Source organism: Antedon bifida, chromosome 5, assembly GCF_963402885.1.
Source record: "Antedon bifida chromosome 5, ecAntBifi1.1, whole genome shotgun sequence".
Classification (NCBI taxonomy): Eukaryota; Metazoa; Echinodermata; class Crinoidea; order Comatulida; family Antedonidae; genus Antedon; species Antedon bifida.
In genome coordinates, this window is record NC_136230.1 from 3336482 (window position 1) to 3354139 (window position 17658).

The 17658-nt window shown below is 34.7% G+C and overlaps 4 protein-coding genes across 4 annotated transcripts; all 4 read left to right on the plus strand.

Annotated features, from left to right (window-relative positions):
* The first annotated feature begins 286 nt into the window (after positions 1-286).
* LOC144842867 (uncharacterized) lies at positions 287-8741 on the plus strand. The gene is made up of 18 exons (XM_078699430.1): positions 287-423; positions 1097-1292; positions 1665-1962; positions 2170-2291; positions 2683-2759; positions 3200-3510; positions 3836-3937; positions 4356-4517; positions 4813-4899; positions 5029-5202; positions 5516-5633; positions 6480-6590; positions 6881-7084; positions 7359-7459; positions 7598-7720; positions 7899-8002; positions 8098-8241; positions 8519-8741. Exons 2-18 carry the CDS (start codon positions 1098-1100, stop codon positions 8666-8668), a joined length of 2583 nt encoding a protein of 860 aa, XP_078555556.1. The 5' UTR covers positions 287-423; position 1097; the 3' UTR covers positions 8669-8741.
* A 1863-nt stretch (positions 8742-10604) lies between these two features.
* Positions 10605-16084, plus strand: LOC144842881 (lysine-specific demethylase 8-like). Its single transcript, XM_078699458.1, has 8 exons — positions 10605-10745; positions 12186-12496; positions 12844-12972; positions 13574-13746; positions 14075-14207; positions 14491-14538; positions 15034-15279; positions 15651-16084. Exons 2-8 carry the CDS (start codon positions 12203-12205, stop codon positions 15813-15815), a joined length of 1188 nt encoding a protein of 395 aa, XP_078555584.1. The 5' UTR covers positions 10605-10745; positions 12186-12202; the 3' UTR covers positions 15816-16084.
* Positions 10670-11255, plus strand: LOC144842558 (mediator of RNA polymerase II transcription subunit 11-like). Its single transcript, XM_078699013.1, has 2 exons — positions 10670-10745; positions 10999-11255. Exons 1-2 carry the CDS (start codon positions 10670-10672, stop codon positions 11253-11255), a joined length of 333 nt encoding a protein of 110 aa, XP_078555139.1.
* Positions 16085-16223: 139 nt separating the features above from the next.
* Positions 16224-17658, plus strand: LOC144842906 (peptidyl-prolyl cis-trans isomerase NIMA-interacting 4-like). Its single transcript, XM_078699506.1, has 4 exons — positions 16224-16415; positions 16777-16832; positions 16951-17070; positions 17482-17658. The coding sequence occupies exons 1-4, from the start codon at positions 16346-16348 to the stop codon at positions 17638-17640; spliced, it is 405 nt and encodes a 134-aa protein (XP_078555632.1). The 5' UTR covers positions 16224-16345; the 3' UTR covers positions 17641-17658.

Below are 17658 nucleotides of genomic sequence, written 5' to 3' on the forward strand. Positions count from 1 at the left end.
AATGTTCCATAATTTTACAGGTAACAGAGGTTTATTTACAGGTTATTTTTTCAAAACATAATGGCTGTTTATAGTAAAATTTTACTTATGAATTTGAATAGCCCTAAAATTCCTTTCAGTTCTGTATAATAATAATATCAAAGGATATATTGATATTCATTATACTGTATTTGTATAGTATAATCAATACCTTTTATTAAATAGTACAAACCTTCCAAATATGGAAAAGGTAACGCTTGAGTAAGCAACTAATCGGCAGTTGTCCAATCATCATCAACGTTATTGAGCTACATGGTTTTGACGCAAAAACAGCGTTTGCATACTCGAAAGAAGACAACACGTTAGCTAGCCCAGCCTTTATTTGAAATTAAATATCTAATAATAACATGTAAAAATTAGCTATTTTTACATTGTATGTATAAGGTAAGCGAGTTTATAGTTAGGGTAACTAATGTAACGATTTGAAGGTTTTTATAAGCGGCATTGTGTTCAATTTTTAAACATCCTTTTAGGCCAGCAGACAGAGTCGGGAGCCGAGAAGCAGGGCTTTAGCAGAAGAAAGAATAGAAAATAAATGGAGGGAGCAACAGCCTGCTGCTCTCTGCTCTGCGATGTGCTAATAATAGTCGTAGGCCTAGCCTGTTTAGATTTGTGATGCTAATTTTAGATGTTAGCATCATTAAATCACAGTTTCAACTAGGCTAGGCCCACGGTTTAGCTTCTCAGCTTTCTTCTTATTAATTAGGCCTAGGCCTATAGGCTAAATTGAATCTAACTTAAAAATGTTTCAATCTACAACAATTGTTTAGTACACTACATTGACCTCTAGGCCTACCTATTTAAATAACTTAGGCGATCTTGTCTAGGCCTAACTTGTAGGCTTCTTGATAACTCAACAAATTTCTATGACGAATTATTAAATCTATAATGTTTCCATAATGACTAAACAGACACAGCCAGTACCAAACAAGACAAAACAAAAATGGACATAAACAAAGAATCCTCCTGCCTACCAAAACAGAAACATAATTTTAATAATCATCATCTTTCTTTTCTGTGTGAAAAATCTATCATTTTTATTACTTTATAATTTCAGTATGAGTTCCAGCAATACAAACACCTCTGATGCTATTTCAACTTCAGTAAGCAGTGATGTTTTGCCCGAGAATGTATTAAAGCTGAATCATGGAGATGGGCCAAAAGTTTTGGTACAACCTGCCAACCCTCCGATGCCTGTAATTTCTCCTGAAGCATTGGGAATTACAAATATTTCTCATATGACTAGTGTACAGGTAATAATTAAATCATCCATTCAGACATTATTTATTTATGTTTTATTTTAATTTAAACCATATATAATGAGGGTGATCCAGGATCCAGCAATTGCTGATCATTTGGGACCCTCAGAACAGATACAATACACAAAATACAACAATAACAGAAAAGTTAAAGAAAAACAAAAGCCTATATAAATAAAATAAATTATTGTTAATATTTATTTGAACTTTGTATGCTTACTGAGTGTAATAGACAAATATACAATTATATATTCCAAAGGCCCCACTCTGTTTTTTTCTTTACAATTATTTTGTAATTCAGTAATAAATCCAAAAATTGTTAGATAGTTACTGTTTTTTTAAAAATTAAATCAATTTTCCTTTCAGGACAAAGATAAACAGAGCATAGCAGCTCGTACTTTCCTTCCCGGACCGATTGTCACAGGGGTCAAAGATCAAATCAATATGTCGCGTACTTGTACCATTACTGCCAGTAGCACTCTGCCATCAGCTATCAGTTTGCCTGTGCAAGTTGCTCCAAACATTCAACATTTTTCCACCAACATCTCAGTACCTAGTAGTATCGCCATGCCGTTTGTTAGTCACATGGCACAGAAAGGAAAAGATGAACTACGGATAGCGCCCCCTACAAGTCATGCACCAATAGTTGCACATCATAAAGGAGGTGGGTGTTTTGAATTACCATGATGTTATTAGACCTAAAAATAATTAAAAATATAACATAATCATACTACACACTATAAATGCTAGTTAGACAAAAAAAGTGTGATGTGCCCAAATATGGTAGTGATATGACATCATCATGTCCATATATGGCACATCACATTAATTGTTAAATTACTAACAAACCTTAATTTTTTTTAATTAAAAGCAAACAGTGGTATTCCGTTAAGAGCTACCCAAGCAGTTCCAGTTGTGGCTACATCAGTACCAGCCAAGTCTAGTGCTACAACTGCCCTGTTACAGACCAGTTCTATTGCCACTCAGCTTCAGGTAAAGACCACTATATTATTAAGCTGTGTCTACACTATCAAACTTTATGTGACAAAAAAATGTAATGTGCCCATATATACCATATTTAGGCACATCACACTTTTTTTGTCAAACTAGTTTGATAGTGTAGACACAGCTTCTAGCAACACTGCCTGTGGCCTAGCCTTTGACATCTGATGAAAGCGGCCAGTTGTGTGTTAATTAACAATTTACTTTAGGACAGAAAGAGTTTTAAATAATAAATATTTTGTATTTGTTGATTGAAAAAATATGTTCATTATTTGACTGTTTAAATCAACTACTCTACCTAGTTGAGTGGAACAGTTATTCTTCCAAATATCTCCCCCATTCAACTTATAATCATTTATTGTATTTTTAATATTTTTTTTAGAACACAAGTTCTCTTATTCCAATGAGGAGTACTTCAGGAACCAAAAGCAGTCTGCAGAGTATTCAAGAATTGAACAGGTCAGTGTACAATATGCTAATGATGATAGAGTTAATTAACATATGATGAATAATTCAGTAGATTTACACACATATACATACTTAATGGTATTTGCCAAATATTTTATATAAAGCTCTGTCTAGACTATAAAACTTTATGTGACCAAAAAATGTGATGTGGACATGATGATGTCATATCACTACCATATTTGGGCTTGTGGTTTAAATGTAGTTTAAAATTCTGATACCCCATGTGCATGTGTGCTTATGTACATTAGTAACACCTCTCTTTTTTAGTATACAAGTCTTTTATGATATGACATCATCACCATCCATATATGGGCACATCAAATTTTTTTTCGCATAAAGTTTGATAGTGTAGACAGAGCTTATGGAATGAATAGTTTCTATTTTGTTTAATGAAATTTTATTGCTATTATTATTGTTTATTATTAAAATAGACAAGTCTATTCACAAGCATTGAAGGTGTCAACTACCCCACCACCATCAGCCATTGACAGTCGTACCGAGTCTAAACTTGCAGCTAAAATACCGATAAAAAGTGAACCAAAACTGGACGATGGCAAAGTTAGCGGTAAAGGAGATGCGACGCGGTTAGATTCAAAATTGAACTGGCCAATCCAAACTAGCAAGTCATTCTCGACAAAACACAACGTGTTTGGAGTCGCACGTGGTATTGTGTCGTCAACTGCTATACCGATTACCTACATCAGTAAACCTGTCTCTGCTAGAAGTAACATCACCAATTCAAGTAAGTATATGTCTCATTAAAGGGGACCCTCAGGATGTAAATCCTCTTTGGGGATTTAGAGGGCTATCCCTGGTACCATACAAAATGATTGTGTTTTTTGTCTCGTTTTTATCTGTTTTTGTTCTTATATGGTATGGAATCGAAATATATTGTTGTTTATTTCATGTGTGAGGTTTAAATTTAGGTTTGGATGTAATGAAAGGCTGTAAATAATTTGACCAATCACGGTGCATTGGGTCATCCGATCTGTCGCTTGTGATTGGTCAACCCACCGCTTTACAGCAAACTACTTAAGATTAATACTGAAAATCTTCTGCTTTCGTAGGTTCATCTCATGTTGTTGTAAAGCCTATCGTAGGCCAGCCTGCAACATGTACCGGTGGCATCAACACGACTACTTCAGTTCCAATACCCATTGGAGTAGCATGTAAGTTGCAAATGTGTTCATAATTGCCAATAGTTCTCTTCAAATCAACTATTCTATGTTCTAGTCTTCAGTAACCTCTGTAAAATCGAAAGTAGTTCGTCCGAAAATTGAGATTGGGAATAATTACAAATTAATTGCCACCAATAAGCGATAACAATTGGATGCATGTCTGAATAGGATATAAGCGTCAAAGAATTTGGATTGGATTCACTCAAGCTCCTGTTCTGGCAGGCTCTCATATGGGAGGCTTCAAATTGCTGGAGAACGGAGCGGTGTAAATGGTTCCTCTGCATCATCTTTTTTTTTTTTTCAGCATATTATTATAGACTGTTTTTTTGTGTAAAGTGCTTAGAAACATTGTATGTGGTGCTATAAAAGATCATTATTACTATTAATAAATCTATATATGTTCTTGTAGCTAAAATTCTCCAGCAAGCACCCGTCCCTAGACAACATGGAGGCTTTCCACCAGACAGTCAGCCAATATTTTTAGCTGGACCCCGCCAACCTGTACCAGGTCACCCAAGAGTAACTATACCACCTCAATATCCTTACTACCTTTACCCAGGTGATGGTTCATGTAAGTTGAACATTTTATAATTTTGCTTCTGGAATTTATGTAACACTATCTTTGTACAGTAGAACCCCTCCTTTGGGGACACACCTATTCAGGGGACACACCTATTCAGGGGACACATCCTATTAAGGGTACACTTTGGTCTCCAACATGTCCTTTTAATTGAGGTTCTAGTCTATGCAAACCTTTGAAATGACATCCCATTTCATATTTTATTTACAAGATTGAAAAATAATTTCATTATTTTTAAGTGATGTTATGTATGTTATATTTTGTCAGAATATTCTTCGTATTTTAGTCCCCAGATACCAACCACCAATGTCATCATATGTTGGGCATAGTTTTACACCAATCACAAATGCAGGAGTTCGGCAACAGCTGAATGGTATGTATGTAAAAAGAAATGGTTTTTCAGCACAATACATAAATATCTGTTACAAGGTTGTAGGTCCAAATCCTGTGAGAATCTTTATCTTTATTTTATGTAAATTATCTTAAATAAAATTTGTTTCAGTGAATCCTCAAGTATCTTTGCAACCCACTTCAAATACAGGGGCTGCAGCAACAGTTGCAGCGGTTGCACGTGCAGCTACAGTTGCAGGAGGTCCAGTCAGACTAGGCCCATTGGTTGCAGATCTCCGAACAGCTGGACCACCGTATACTATACCTCCATTGCCATCGACAGAAGGTAGTCTGCAGTTATATTTCTAGAAATTATAAAATAACCAAATAGCAAACCCTATAGATTTATTGTATGTTGACTTTCAGGTCAAATTTTGTTGACCTTTGAAATTGAAAGCATATTCCCCTATTAAAAATGTCAATACCTGAAGTTGTTAGAGTAAGATAAATAAATTATATATAAGCAAAGTAATAATAAGTACAAGAGTAAAACAAGATTCCTTGTCTTATCAGAAGTCCTGGACTTTATATCAAATAAATTAAATAAATATATCTCGGAAGCTTCAACTAATTTTTTTTTAAACAATTTTTTGATTCAGGTGATGTTGTAACAGGTGGTATGTTTGCTAGTAATGTGTCTTCTCCAAGCAATCAAACCTTGCCGAATCCAGGCTCCTCTCCAAGGCCAAGTATTTTGAGAAAAAGACATAATGATGGGTGAGTGCTTTTATTATTGAAGAAGGAACACGATACATATATGGAGACCATCAATGAACATGACAGGGTGGAAGAGATTTACCCATCAAGATAATAATGATGGCTATTTAACTACAGTATAACCCCTCTTTTGGGATGCCTCTATTGGGGTGGGGGAGAGACACCCTATTAAGAGGACACTTTCCCATGACATGAATGAGTTGAAATATATGTTTAACACTACAGTCGACCCCTATTCAGGGGACACCCCTATTAAGAGGACACTTTCCCATGACATGAATGAGTTGAAATATATGTTTAACACTACAGTCGACCCCTATTCAGGGGACACCCCTATTAAGAGGACACTTTCCCATGACATGAATGAGTTGAAATATATGTTTAACACTACAGTCGACCCCTATTCAGGGGACACCCCTATTAAGGGGACACTTTCCCATGACATGAATGAGTTGAAATATATGTTTAACACTACAGTCGACCCCTATTCAGGGGACACCCCTATTAAGAGGACACTTTCCCATGACATGAATGAGTTGAAATATATGTTTAACACTACAGTCGACCCCTATTCAGGGGACACCCCTATTAAGGGGACACTTTCCCATGACATGAATGAGTTGAAATATATGTTTAACACTACAGTCGACCCCTATTCAGGGGACACCCCTATTAAGAGGACACTTTCCCATGACATGAATGAGTTGAAATATATGTTTAACACTACTACCAACCCCTATTCAGGGGACACCCCTATTAAGGGGACACTTTGTTGGGTCCTGAAGGTGTCCCCTTAATGGGGGTTCTACTGTATTTGGCATAATATAAGATCTTGTTTTTTTCCAGAAATATTGCATCTGTACGTAAACCCCTATTCCAGAATCCCTCAGGAGCTGAACCAGCCAGCCCAAGTTCAAAGGTCGAAATTCAAAGGCAAACCGCATCTCCAAAACAAAGGTAGTATTACTTTTACTAAAAGTATATCATGGCAAAAGAGGTAGATTCACAACAAATATAATATTCATATTAATATTCTTTTGTAATACAGTGGAACACCTTTGGGACATAAAAAGTGTCCACTAAATAGAGGTTACCCGTAGTGTTCAAACATGTACTTCCCCATGTTCGTTTCATGGGAAAGTGTCCCCTGAATAGGAGTGGTTCTATTTTTTTCTATTTTTAAGGGCTATTGTGTTATGGATCCAATGGGTTAAATGTAACTCTTTTGAACACTATGCTTTCTTTAGTGAATCACTATCAAGCAGTCAGCAATCCATAGAGAGTTCTGTGTCGGAAACAAACAATGCTCAGTCAATGTTGATAAAAATCAAACAAGAAAAGAAAGAAAATGATGTGCCATCAATGTTATCCAGTCTACAAGATTCTTTACATCTGCCGGAAAGAAACGAAGAACCATCACCAAGGAAACGGCAACGTAAACAACAACACAAGTAAGATTTGCTTGATATTTTGAAATGACTGAAGATTTGAAATTAAAGATGACGCAGATGAACTATTTTCGCCACTCCGATCTTAAGTGAAGTAAATTACAAAAAGACATTTTGTATACAGTTGACTCTCCCAATAGAGACTTTGTTTTTACCATTAAAAACACATTCCGACTTTTCAGGAAAACCAGACATATTTGGCCCAAAGGTGTCCAAAATTTGGACAGTTGACTGTATTAGAATTAGTTACAATGTTTTTTTTTGTGTCGTCTTGTAGAATTGCTTCCCAGCAGATGTTGGATGATAAATCCACAGATGACGAAACCGAAACCAAAAAGGATACAACGCCAACAAAAAAAGAAAAACTTGAAAAGAAACGTAAGTTATACGCTGTTCTATTTCAAGTATGATTAAACTATCTATTTTTATCATGCCCGGTGTAAATTAAACTGAATATTTTGTGTGTGTGTGTGTGTGTCAGCCTATTTATAACTCATTATTATTATTACCTTGTAGAGCGAAAAATGAAATTAGTTCAGTACATAAAACGGTCGTCATTGAAACTACTTGATAGCTACCACCAGACGTGGAAACCAACGCATAATCACTTTCAACGTTACTCAGATGTGAAAGCTAAAGGTTGGTTACATTATTCAATATCATTTATTTTACGCAGTATTTTGTTGCTTTGTGTCAAAAATATGAACTACTGCAGTAGGTAAACTTATTACTGCAATAACATATGGTTTAGCTAGTTTCAATGTAGTATTTTAAAATGTTTTATTGGTAAATATTTTTTTTCCGTTTTTGTTTTCAGAGGAAAAGAGAACAGGAATACACGAGATAGCCAACCAAAGGGGCATCATTAAAAAGACGGATGGATGGAAGATAAAACATGTTGGACATCAACTTACAGACATGGTGATTATTTGTTTCCGTCTATTTCAGCTCCACTGAAATTATATTCACATTTTTATAAAACATTAAAAAATTTAATTTGCCGCTTTTTTTTTCAGATTGATCAAGAGCAGGAAGTGTACGATGAGATGCAAGCTATCAAGGCGGGAATGGGTCGTCAGCTAACGGAGAACATTGAATGCAGTGTTATCGATAAGTCACTCATTGAAACAGAAACTAATCGTATTTACGAACTCATCCAGGTAAACTTGTTTATTCACCTTTTAGATTAAACTTATATCATTTCAATCCATCAGATAATGGCCTGACCTCACCAGAATAGTTTTATGTTATAAAACTAAATCTCTGTCTACACTATTAAACTAGTTTGAAAGAAAGTGTGATGTGCCCAAATATGGTAGTGATATGCCCGAATATGGTAGTGGTATGACATCATCATGTTCATATATGGGCACATCACATAACTTTTGATAGTGTAGACAGAGCTTTACTAATAAAAGAAATATTTTATTCCAAAAGGGTAACATTCAGCGAAGCAAGTATGTTTTAGAACACATTGAAGAAACAAAGACCATTATGGGAAGACTACTGGACCACAAACCAAAGGTTGTTAGTATCATCAAAAAACATGCTAATAAAAGACACGCTAAGAAGAAGCATGCTACATAGCGCGTGTAAGCGAAGTAAGGAGCTTGCCATGCAAATTGCTGGAGTGTAGAATGGCATATTAAAAATACAGTAACACGAAACCAAGTTAGACAGCAGTATTATTTCGATTTCTAAGAAATAGCATGCTACATAGCGAGTGTTAGGAAAATAAGCACACTTGCTGGAGCGTAGCATGGCATATGAAAAACACAACAAACAAGAAAACCAAGCTACATGGCAGTATTTAAATGTTGTGTTTGCAACATAAGGGGCTTGCCACACACAATTGCTGGAGCGTAGGATGGCATATGAAAAGCACAGAAAATAAGAAAACCAAGCTACTACATAGCAGTATTCAATTTACAAGAAATAGCATGCTACATAGCATTATCTTGCTGGCGAAGTAAGATATGTGTGGCAAGGAAAAAGAATAGGGTGATGATGTGACATAACAACCCAGGTTCTGTACTACAGTATAGGTATTATGTAGCATGGCCACAAAGACAGTGTAGCATGATATAAACTACAGATAATACTATAAGAAGTATTTAATTGTAGCATGCAGTAAAAAACAACACAAACAGCAAGTTGTTATGGCATCTTCAATCATCACCACCAAAGTAAGATCTTCAGAGTAACTTGTACACCTCTCCCCAATACTAAACACTCCTGGACTGGCGTAATATGTCTGGTTTACTGGGATGTCTGGTATTAAGTTTTTTGGACCACCCTCATGAAATAATTTTGATGGAAAGTTTCAGTTTTCAGAGATATTTGAAGTTAACTGTATAACATGTATGACACGCTGCAAGGGCGAAAAAAAACATTCAACATAACTTAAAATATCTGAATGAAGGATTGCGAGCTTATCTGATATTATACTTCATTGTTTCACAGATATAAGAGACAGAGCAATTTTTGGTCAATTATTATCTTTTTGGTTTTTAACTGTTAAAATCCATCTGAAAAATTATGTAAATAGTTTGTGCAAAGTATTTCACATTGTAAATAAAAGTCGATAACATTTTAACTGGGAGGAAGAAAGGCTGAGGTCACCGTGTATTTCAACCCTCGTGTTTCCTTATAAATATTACTATAAAAAACAGCAAATAATTGAATAAGTCAAAATAATTCCATTTCAGAAGAATTTTGGTGTTTTTTTATGCGATACAATTATGAAATTATTGATTATTATCTTTGATTGAATATCCTAATAAATTTATGGCCAAAAATTATTAGAAAAAGTCCTGAATGCTTACTATTATATATTATTATTTATTTCCTTCATATCTGAACGTATGAAGGAGGACCACTCATTTTTATTTGCTACTGTAATGATTTGCAGTAGTGCTTGTAAACTTTATTATTAACCTGATGCCAAATTTTGTTGAATTACAAGGCCAAAGGGTACAAAACCAAACTTAAGCTCTGTCTACACTATCAAACTAATGTGTGTGGTGTGATGTGCCCAAATATTGTAGTCATATGATGTCATCATGTCCATATATGGGCACACCACATTTTGTTGTCACATAATGTTTGATCATGTAGAGAGATCTTTATTCACTTTGTTTTCATGGATGATTGATATGGGAGGGTATATAAAAATATTGGTGCTCAGGTATATTTGTGTTCCAATCTAAAATTCCTCATTTTGCAAGTGAGTTTTTATATGCAGTACAGTATTTCCTTCAATTAATTTTGAAATATTTATTTTAGGCTTTCTGTACTAAAATTACCCCAACAAAAGATTGATGTGAATTTTTAGTTTGTATAATTTTTTTTCAATATAATAAAACCGTAGAATTCAGATGACTTTATTGGGATTATTGACTCTGTGTTTTGTGATATGTATGCTCATTATTTTTTACAAACTGTAACGTGTCCATTTTGTTTGGCACTATTTGCGCTTCATAGCCCAGGAAGACAGCGCCACCATACATAATTTTTGCAGATACAAAAAACTAGATTTTTTGTTAATAAAATTCTTATTGATTTGAAGAATTTTACTAAATTATTCTCATGGACGACTCTTATGAAAGATTACAAAAGTTAGTTAGCATTGAAAAAGACATTGCAGGCATCGTGCACCACGCAGGTAAGTGCATATTATGCTATTCCTAACTGTAGGCCTAACTTGTTTCCCCAGCCAGTTGACTTTCAAGCAGTGGGACGCGGAGTCTGGCACTGCAGCATTGAAAGAAGAGGAAGTGCCAGACATGGCCTAGGTCAGGTGTGTGAGGGCGTATCTTATCCTTTGTAACTTATGCTTTAATATTATTTATAATCATGATGTCTTCATTGCATTTTTTTTCTGTTCCGTCAATTTTTGTTTTATTTATAAAATAAAGGTCAGGCTGTACTGGAACTGTCAAAAGATAAACCAAATGGAGCGAATGCAGAGGGTGAATCCAAGCAGTTTTTAAAAATGTTGAAAGATGTTGAAAACAAACTCACGGAACAGATTGCTTACTTAGGACAAGTTGCAAGTGGACAACCTCATGAGGGCAGCAGTTATCTGCTCCAAAAGGATGCGTTGATGGCGCATCATCGACTTCGATATACAACGACGAAACTAAATGAATTGCACAAAACTTGTGCAAGCTGAACTAATTTTGATTAATTTTTTTTTTCACCATTGATGTAATGACATCTAAGAACTGTCTCAATAGTGATATCTTTTAAATGATATAGAGAGATATGATTTCCTTTGATGATGTCATCAGAAATGATGTAATTGTGATAATAACATTTTTCATGATGTCATCCGTCAGATATTTGTATAATACAACATAAATCATGGCAATATAGCCCTGCGACATTAATAGTGCATTGCTAATTTATACTTTTTCAATAAAATCTTCTGTTTTACTACAAAATGTTTGTTGTTATTTTCTAAAGCCCTGTCTAAAGTATGAATTTTTTTCTTTTGTTTATGGGTCTTGCGTGACAAGTATTCTCTTCTTGCAAGATCCTCTATTAATGGTATTTTTTGTATTTTCTCATTATAAATTATCATTCTTTTTTATTGTATTGTTATACCATTGATAGAAACTAATAAATGTTGAATTATTATTAAATGACATGTCCATATATGGGCACATCACATTTTTTTGTCATATAAAGTTTGAAAGTATCAAACCTGTTTGACAAAAAGTGTGATGTGCCCAAATATGGTAGTGATATGACATCATCATGTCCATATATGTGCTAAGCAGGTGTGCTAAATCATGCTGTTGGTCTCGTAGTTTGTGTTATTACATTAAGTACAGTACTTCTAGGCATACCTGTGTTAACATGTAGTGGAGTGCCAGTGTATGAGTAATGAACTACTTTAGTGTGTAGTAATATCTAATAGCTCTAGCTGCAAGAGGCTTATGAAGTCATTGCACTCCTTTAATCTGAAATAATGTACAGTAACAGTATGTTTAATTTTATTTTTGAAACTTAATATTATTATTTATAAACAGTAGGCTACTACATCAACAATAATAAAATAAATACTTATTTATGATAAATATCCATTTTTTTCTTGCAGAATGTTGAACCTCTATAATGGCTCACAACTTCCCACCATTCTTTCCGACAAAAGAGAACGAGCTACAAATAATTAGTGATGACGACATTCCATCCGATATCCATCAACTTCTCCAATCCTGCATCACAAAATTCTGTTGCCAGGAATACAGCCTCGCTGGTGAGATGTGCGAAGAGCTTCTGGATATTACATGGGAGAGGTTAAACACAGGTCATTGGAGCCAGGTGGCCATTACATGGAGGCTGCTGTACACTTTGGCATCGTTGTTAAAAGCTGGCACAATATTAGCAGATACGCAATGTGATCTTCAGGTACAGTAATTTCTGTTTTTGAGTTAAAAGCTTCATAATTTATATGACTAATCTAATTAGCTTTGTGTTACACTGTCAACCTTTTTATAAGAGGCTGTGCATGCATAATTAAAGCTCTGTCTACACTATCAAATGTTATGTCACAAACAAATGTGATGTGGCCAAATATGGACATGTAATGATGTCATATTATTACTACCATATTTGGGCACATCACAGTTTTACTACTACTACTACTACTATTTTGATGGTGTAGACAGATCTTTAGAATCACTCTTTGTATTGATGTCTTGATGTTTTTTTCACACAGTGTATTGTAATCTTTACCATTTTTCTTCTTTATCCAGAATGCTTTGAAAGTGTGTGATCTTGGTCTTGTAATGGGAGCTCCAATTATGGACAACATATTGCACAGACTTGCTTCTTACATTCACAGTAAGATAACAAATGAGAAACCTATGTCAAGCGATACTAAGGTATGCAGTATAGAATTTTATCTCTTAGTGTACGTGAATTCTGTAATCCGATTGGTCAATATGTATGAGATATAATTCCGTATTACGCCCATTTACTCAGTCAAGTGGATCAGAAGGGTAATATATCCCGTATTACCTGTTTGATGTTTCTACCCACGCGTTGTTTATGTATTGTATTTCTATCGTTGAGTGCATGCGTAGTTGTGATTTCAACCATCGAATATGAACTAAGAGATAAAATTGTTGCACCCTGCTTGTTCTTACGAAATAACTAATAATATCAATATATAGGATTATTAAGCATGTTTCCATATTTACTATTTGTTTTGTTTATATATTTAGGAAATATGCAAATTCATTCACTATCCTTTTCACAAGGCAAGATGCTTTGCATAAACAAATTCTTATTAAAAATCTTTGGCAGTGGAGGTGTAATTTGTCATTAGAAAAATCCTTTATTCTACATTTGCCTTGATGTTTTTAAGAAATTACACTCACAGTATCACAACATACTCTTTTAGCAGTAAACATTGTATTTCTGGTAAACAAAATAAGTATTTTATTTATTATTAATATTATTATTTTTTCCGTTTTGTGCCAGTGTACAGATGTGATAAATCATAAACTGCACAACATCACAATCAAGCATCCAATACAGGAAGTCAATTGTCCGTCGTTGGAATCATTTAAACGACTGTACATGGAGTCTAATACACCAGTGGTTATCACTGGCGCCATGGAGCATTGGCCAGCTATGTCAAGTAGACGATGGAGGTAAAAGGAATATTTTAGGCTGATTTTATTGTTCACAATATCATACCACCGTACCATACATTATCATTCCTTCTAAATTGGTATAGACTTGTCCCAAGTCTGTATTTGACGTATGAAATGCCTTATGTGCCAAAATATTTACCTTTTTAATAATATTACAGTCTACAACCTAGACTAAAGTTGGTTGTATTGTATTATATATTTAATTTCAGTTTATTGGTATAGACTTGTCCAAAGTCTGTATTTGACGTATGAAATGCCATATGTGCCAAAATATTTACCTTTTTACTAATATTATGATTGATTGTATTATATATTTAATTTTCAGTTTAGATTATATAAGGAGGATAGCTGGTGAGCGATTGGTACCAATAGAGGTAGGCTCCAGGTACACGGATGACACCTGGTCCCAAACGCTAATCACAGTGTCACAGTTCATCCAAGATTACATCTGCACAGATGTAAGTAAAGTGTATTAAAAAATCATTTGAAAATAGGTTCTGCCATTTGAAGGTTGTACTACAGTACCTGCAAAGAACCGTAATGGCTAACAATGTAATGTCACCTTCTTACTACAATTTTGCCTTACAATTTCACTCCTATTACAAATCCACCCATAGTATTTTGAACTGTTAAAGTTACAATTAAAGGCTATTCACTCTCTATACAACCCTCAACAACCAACCAGTTTCAATTCTATGGCACCTAATTCACATTTAAAAAATCCTTTTTATTTTATTTCAGAGCCCAGGTCAGACTGGCTATCTTGCTCAACATCCACTGTTTGATCAGGTAGTACATTAATTGCATTTTAACTTTACATACAGTACAGTGCTCACATTTATAGACACAATAGTATATATTAATGATCCTATCTTTTGATAGCTTTGTACGAAAACTACAGTTGGGGGGAAAATGGCAAAATCAGCACTGTGAACATGTTACAAGAGTTGTCAGAACAATATAGATTATGTGATAAAATTCCTAGAAAAACTCCCCTGACTAATAGAATTCCTTCGCTCTCTTTAGACCAGTTGTACCCAAACATCGCTTAAAACATAATTATTTGTAAGGTAAATATAGTATACCAGCCGCCTGTTTACTTCAAACACAATGATCCCGTATGGAATTTCCAGTTGGTGTACTAATAAAATGATCTTCATTTTATTCTATTAGACCACTGTATCCAAACATCATACTTATTTGTAATGTAATAGTAGGCCTGAATACTTCAAACACAATGATGTGTTACTAATTTCATAAACAATCTTCATTTTGTTTTATCAGATTCCAGAGTTAAGATCAGACATATGCGTTCCAGACTACTGCTGTCTGACAGAAGGAGAAGAGGGTGAAGATACAGTGATCAATGCATGGTTTGGGCCTGAGGGAACTGTATCACCCATGCATCACGACCCAAAGCACAACTGCCTAGCGCAAGCTGTAGGCGAGAAATACGTAAGATTGTATGATCCCAAATATTCAGAGATGCTCTACCCGCACACAGGATGTATGCTGGACAATACAAGTCAGGTTGGTATATAAGTCTACAGTGTACTGCCAACTAGTCTAGGTTATAGACAGGGCTTAGTTTTCCAAAATATGATGTCATACCTATACTTGAAAAAAAATCAACATCGGCCACTGGTTGTGCTCATAATAAAGTAATTACTAGACTTGGGGAATCCTCTCTTCAATATTTGAGTTATAGTAATTGTTTTGCTTTAGTTGCCCCTGACCATTGTGCTTTGTTTCTGTTCTGTCTGTATCTGTTTATTTGTCAAATAAATAATATAAATGAAATGAGTAATATCATAGAGATATCATAGTGAACTATAATATCTCTATGGTAATAGGAATAAAATATACTATAATATTTAAAATGTTATCTTTGATTGATTTAGGTTGATGTTGAGGCAGTGGATGATAATCTGTACCCTTTATTCAAGTCAGCACCATACACAGAATGTATCTTGCAGTCTGGACAGATCCTGTACATTCCTCCTAAGTACTGGCATTATATCCGCTCTCTGTCCACAAGCTTCTCTGTGAGCTTCTGGTGGCAATAGAGGTGCCATTGTTGATCAAAAGAATAAATAATCAAAGCTTGAGAAGGAATGAAGAGGAGGAGGCAGAGATTTAAGTAAATTGATGAAAAGAAAATTGATGCGGATGGTGGATTGACAAGATATAAAAAACACTGTTTTAATGCTGTGTACTTTTTGCTTAAAAAAATTAAAAGAACACTAGGCCCTACCTGTTTACTGTATGGATTTGAATATAGTTTTTGTAATATTGATATTTTATATAATCATTTTAATAAATTAATTACAAAGCATTTATTCATTCAGCAATATTTTAATTACTGTATATACTTTTAATTAATAGTCAATTATTACTACACGAGTAAAATTTATACTACTGTACTATAGCTCACTACACATACAATACACATGTGTGCAGTGATGGATGAAGTAAACAAAAACGCTCGAGTTTTGATTGATTTGACGAAGTGAAATTGCACAAACGCGGTGTAATCGAATCGTGTTAAAAAACTAAATAAGTAGGAAATGCCTGATAATTATTCGGTGTTTTAAATATGCCAAAAGGAAAGGGTTCTGGTGGAGCAAAGGGTGGTGCGAAAGGCGGGAAAGGAAAAAGTGGAGATGGTAAGTATTTTGTCAACGAGAGCTAGGCCTAGCTGTTAAGAACAATTTCCCAAAACAAGCGCGGCGGAAAGGGCAATACGAGTGCCTCTGACATAAGGTGTGTAACCTGAACTACTAGCCTAGGCCTATATTAGTATTTAAAGCAATATTTTAATATATTTTAGCCTGTTTCTAGAGCTAGTAGGTTACATTCATACATTATTGCATTCCCAACATATTATACATTAAATTCAATATTTATAAGTTATTATTTAGCCTAATTTAATCCTAGCTAGGCCTAAAATAAAGACACAAAACTACCTGTCTGGCTATCCTTATATTTATAAGCATAATAATGATTGAAATATTGAATTTATTTCAGATGGTGGCGATACAAAGCAAAAGGAAAAGAAAGGTGGAGGGTCCAGTCAGGTGAAGGTGAGGAAAATCTAAAAAAACATATCAATAAATGTCAATACTGTCTATATTATTGACCAAATACATTATGTGAAAACCAGCCAATGTCTGTACATGTTAAATCTTATCTTCAATCAAGGTAAGACACATTCTGTGTGAGAAGCATGGGAAATGTATGGAAGCAATGCAAAAGTTAAAAGATGGTACAAAGTTCAACGAGGTTGCAACGCAATTCAGTGAAGACAAAGCCAGACAGGGAGTAAGTATTATAATAGTATCCACATACCCAATATATGCCTTTGTATTGTTCATCATTGTATAGCCGAGCTGTAAGACAAGTAATTACTTGGCCATAATATTGGCAAGGGTTTGAGGATCACACTCTCTCCATGGTTCTGGTGGTAAAACAAGTCTTCTCGGATAAGGACTATAAACCGGCAGGCTCATGTGAACCTAGTACATCTTTTGAGATGAGTAGGGGGTTACCCCGGTGTACTAGTACATCACAGCCACTGATCATAACTGGGCCCTCTGGGAGACCAGTCTTTGACTGAAAAGGTCACCCAGTATAAATAAAAATATTTCAATTTCAATAAATCGTGCTGTACGTACTATTTTGATAAACCAAAATAAATCTTTGAATGAATTTTATTTTTATTTCTTTTCGCAGGGTGATCTTGGATGGATGACCCGAGGTTCAATGGTAGGGCCGTTCCAGGATGCTGCGTTTGCTCTTCAACCCAGTACAGTTAACAATCCTACCTACACAGATCCCCCAGTTAAAACAAAATTTGGTTATCACATTATTATGATAGAAGGAAAAAAATAAAATGTATGAACAATTTTA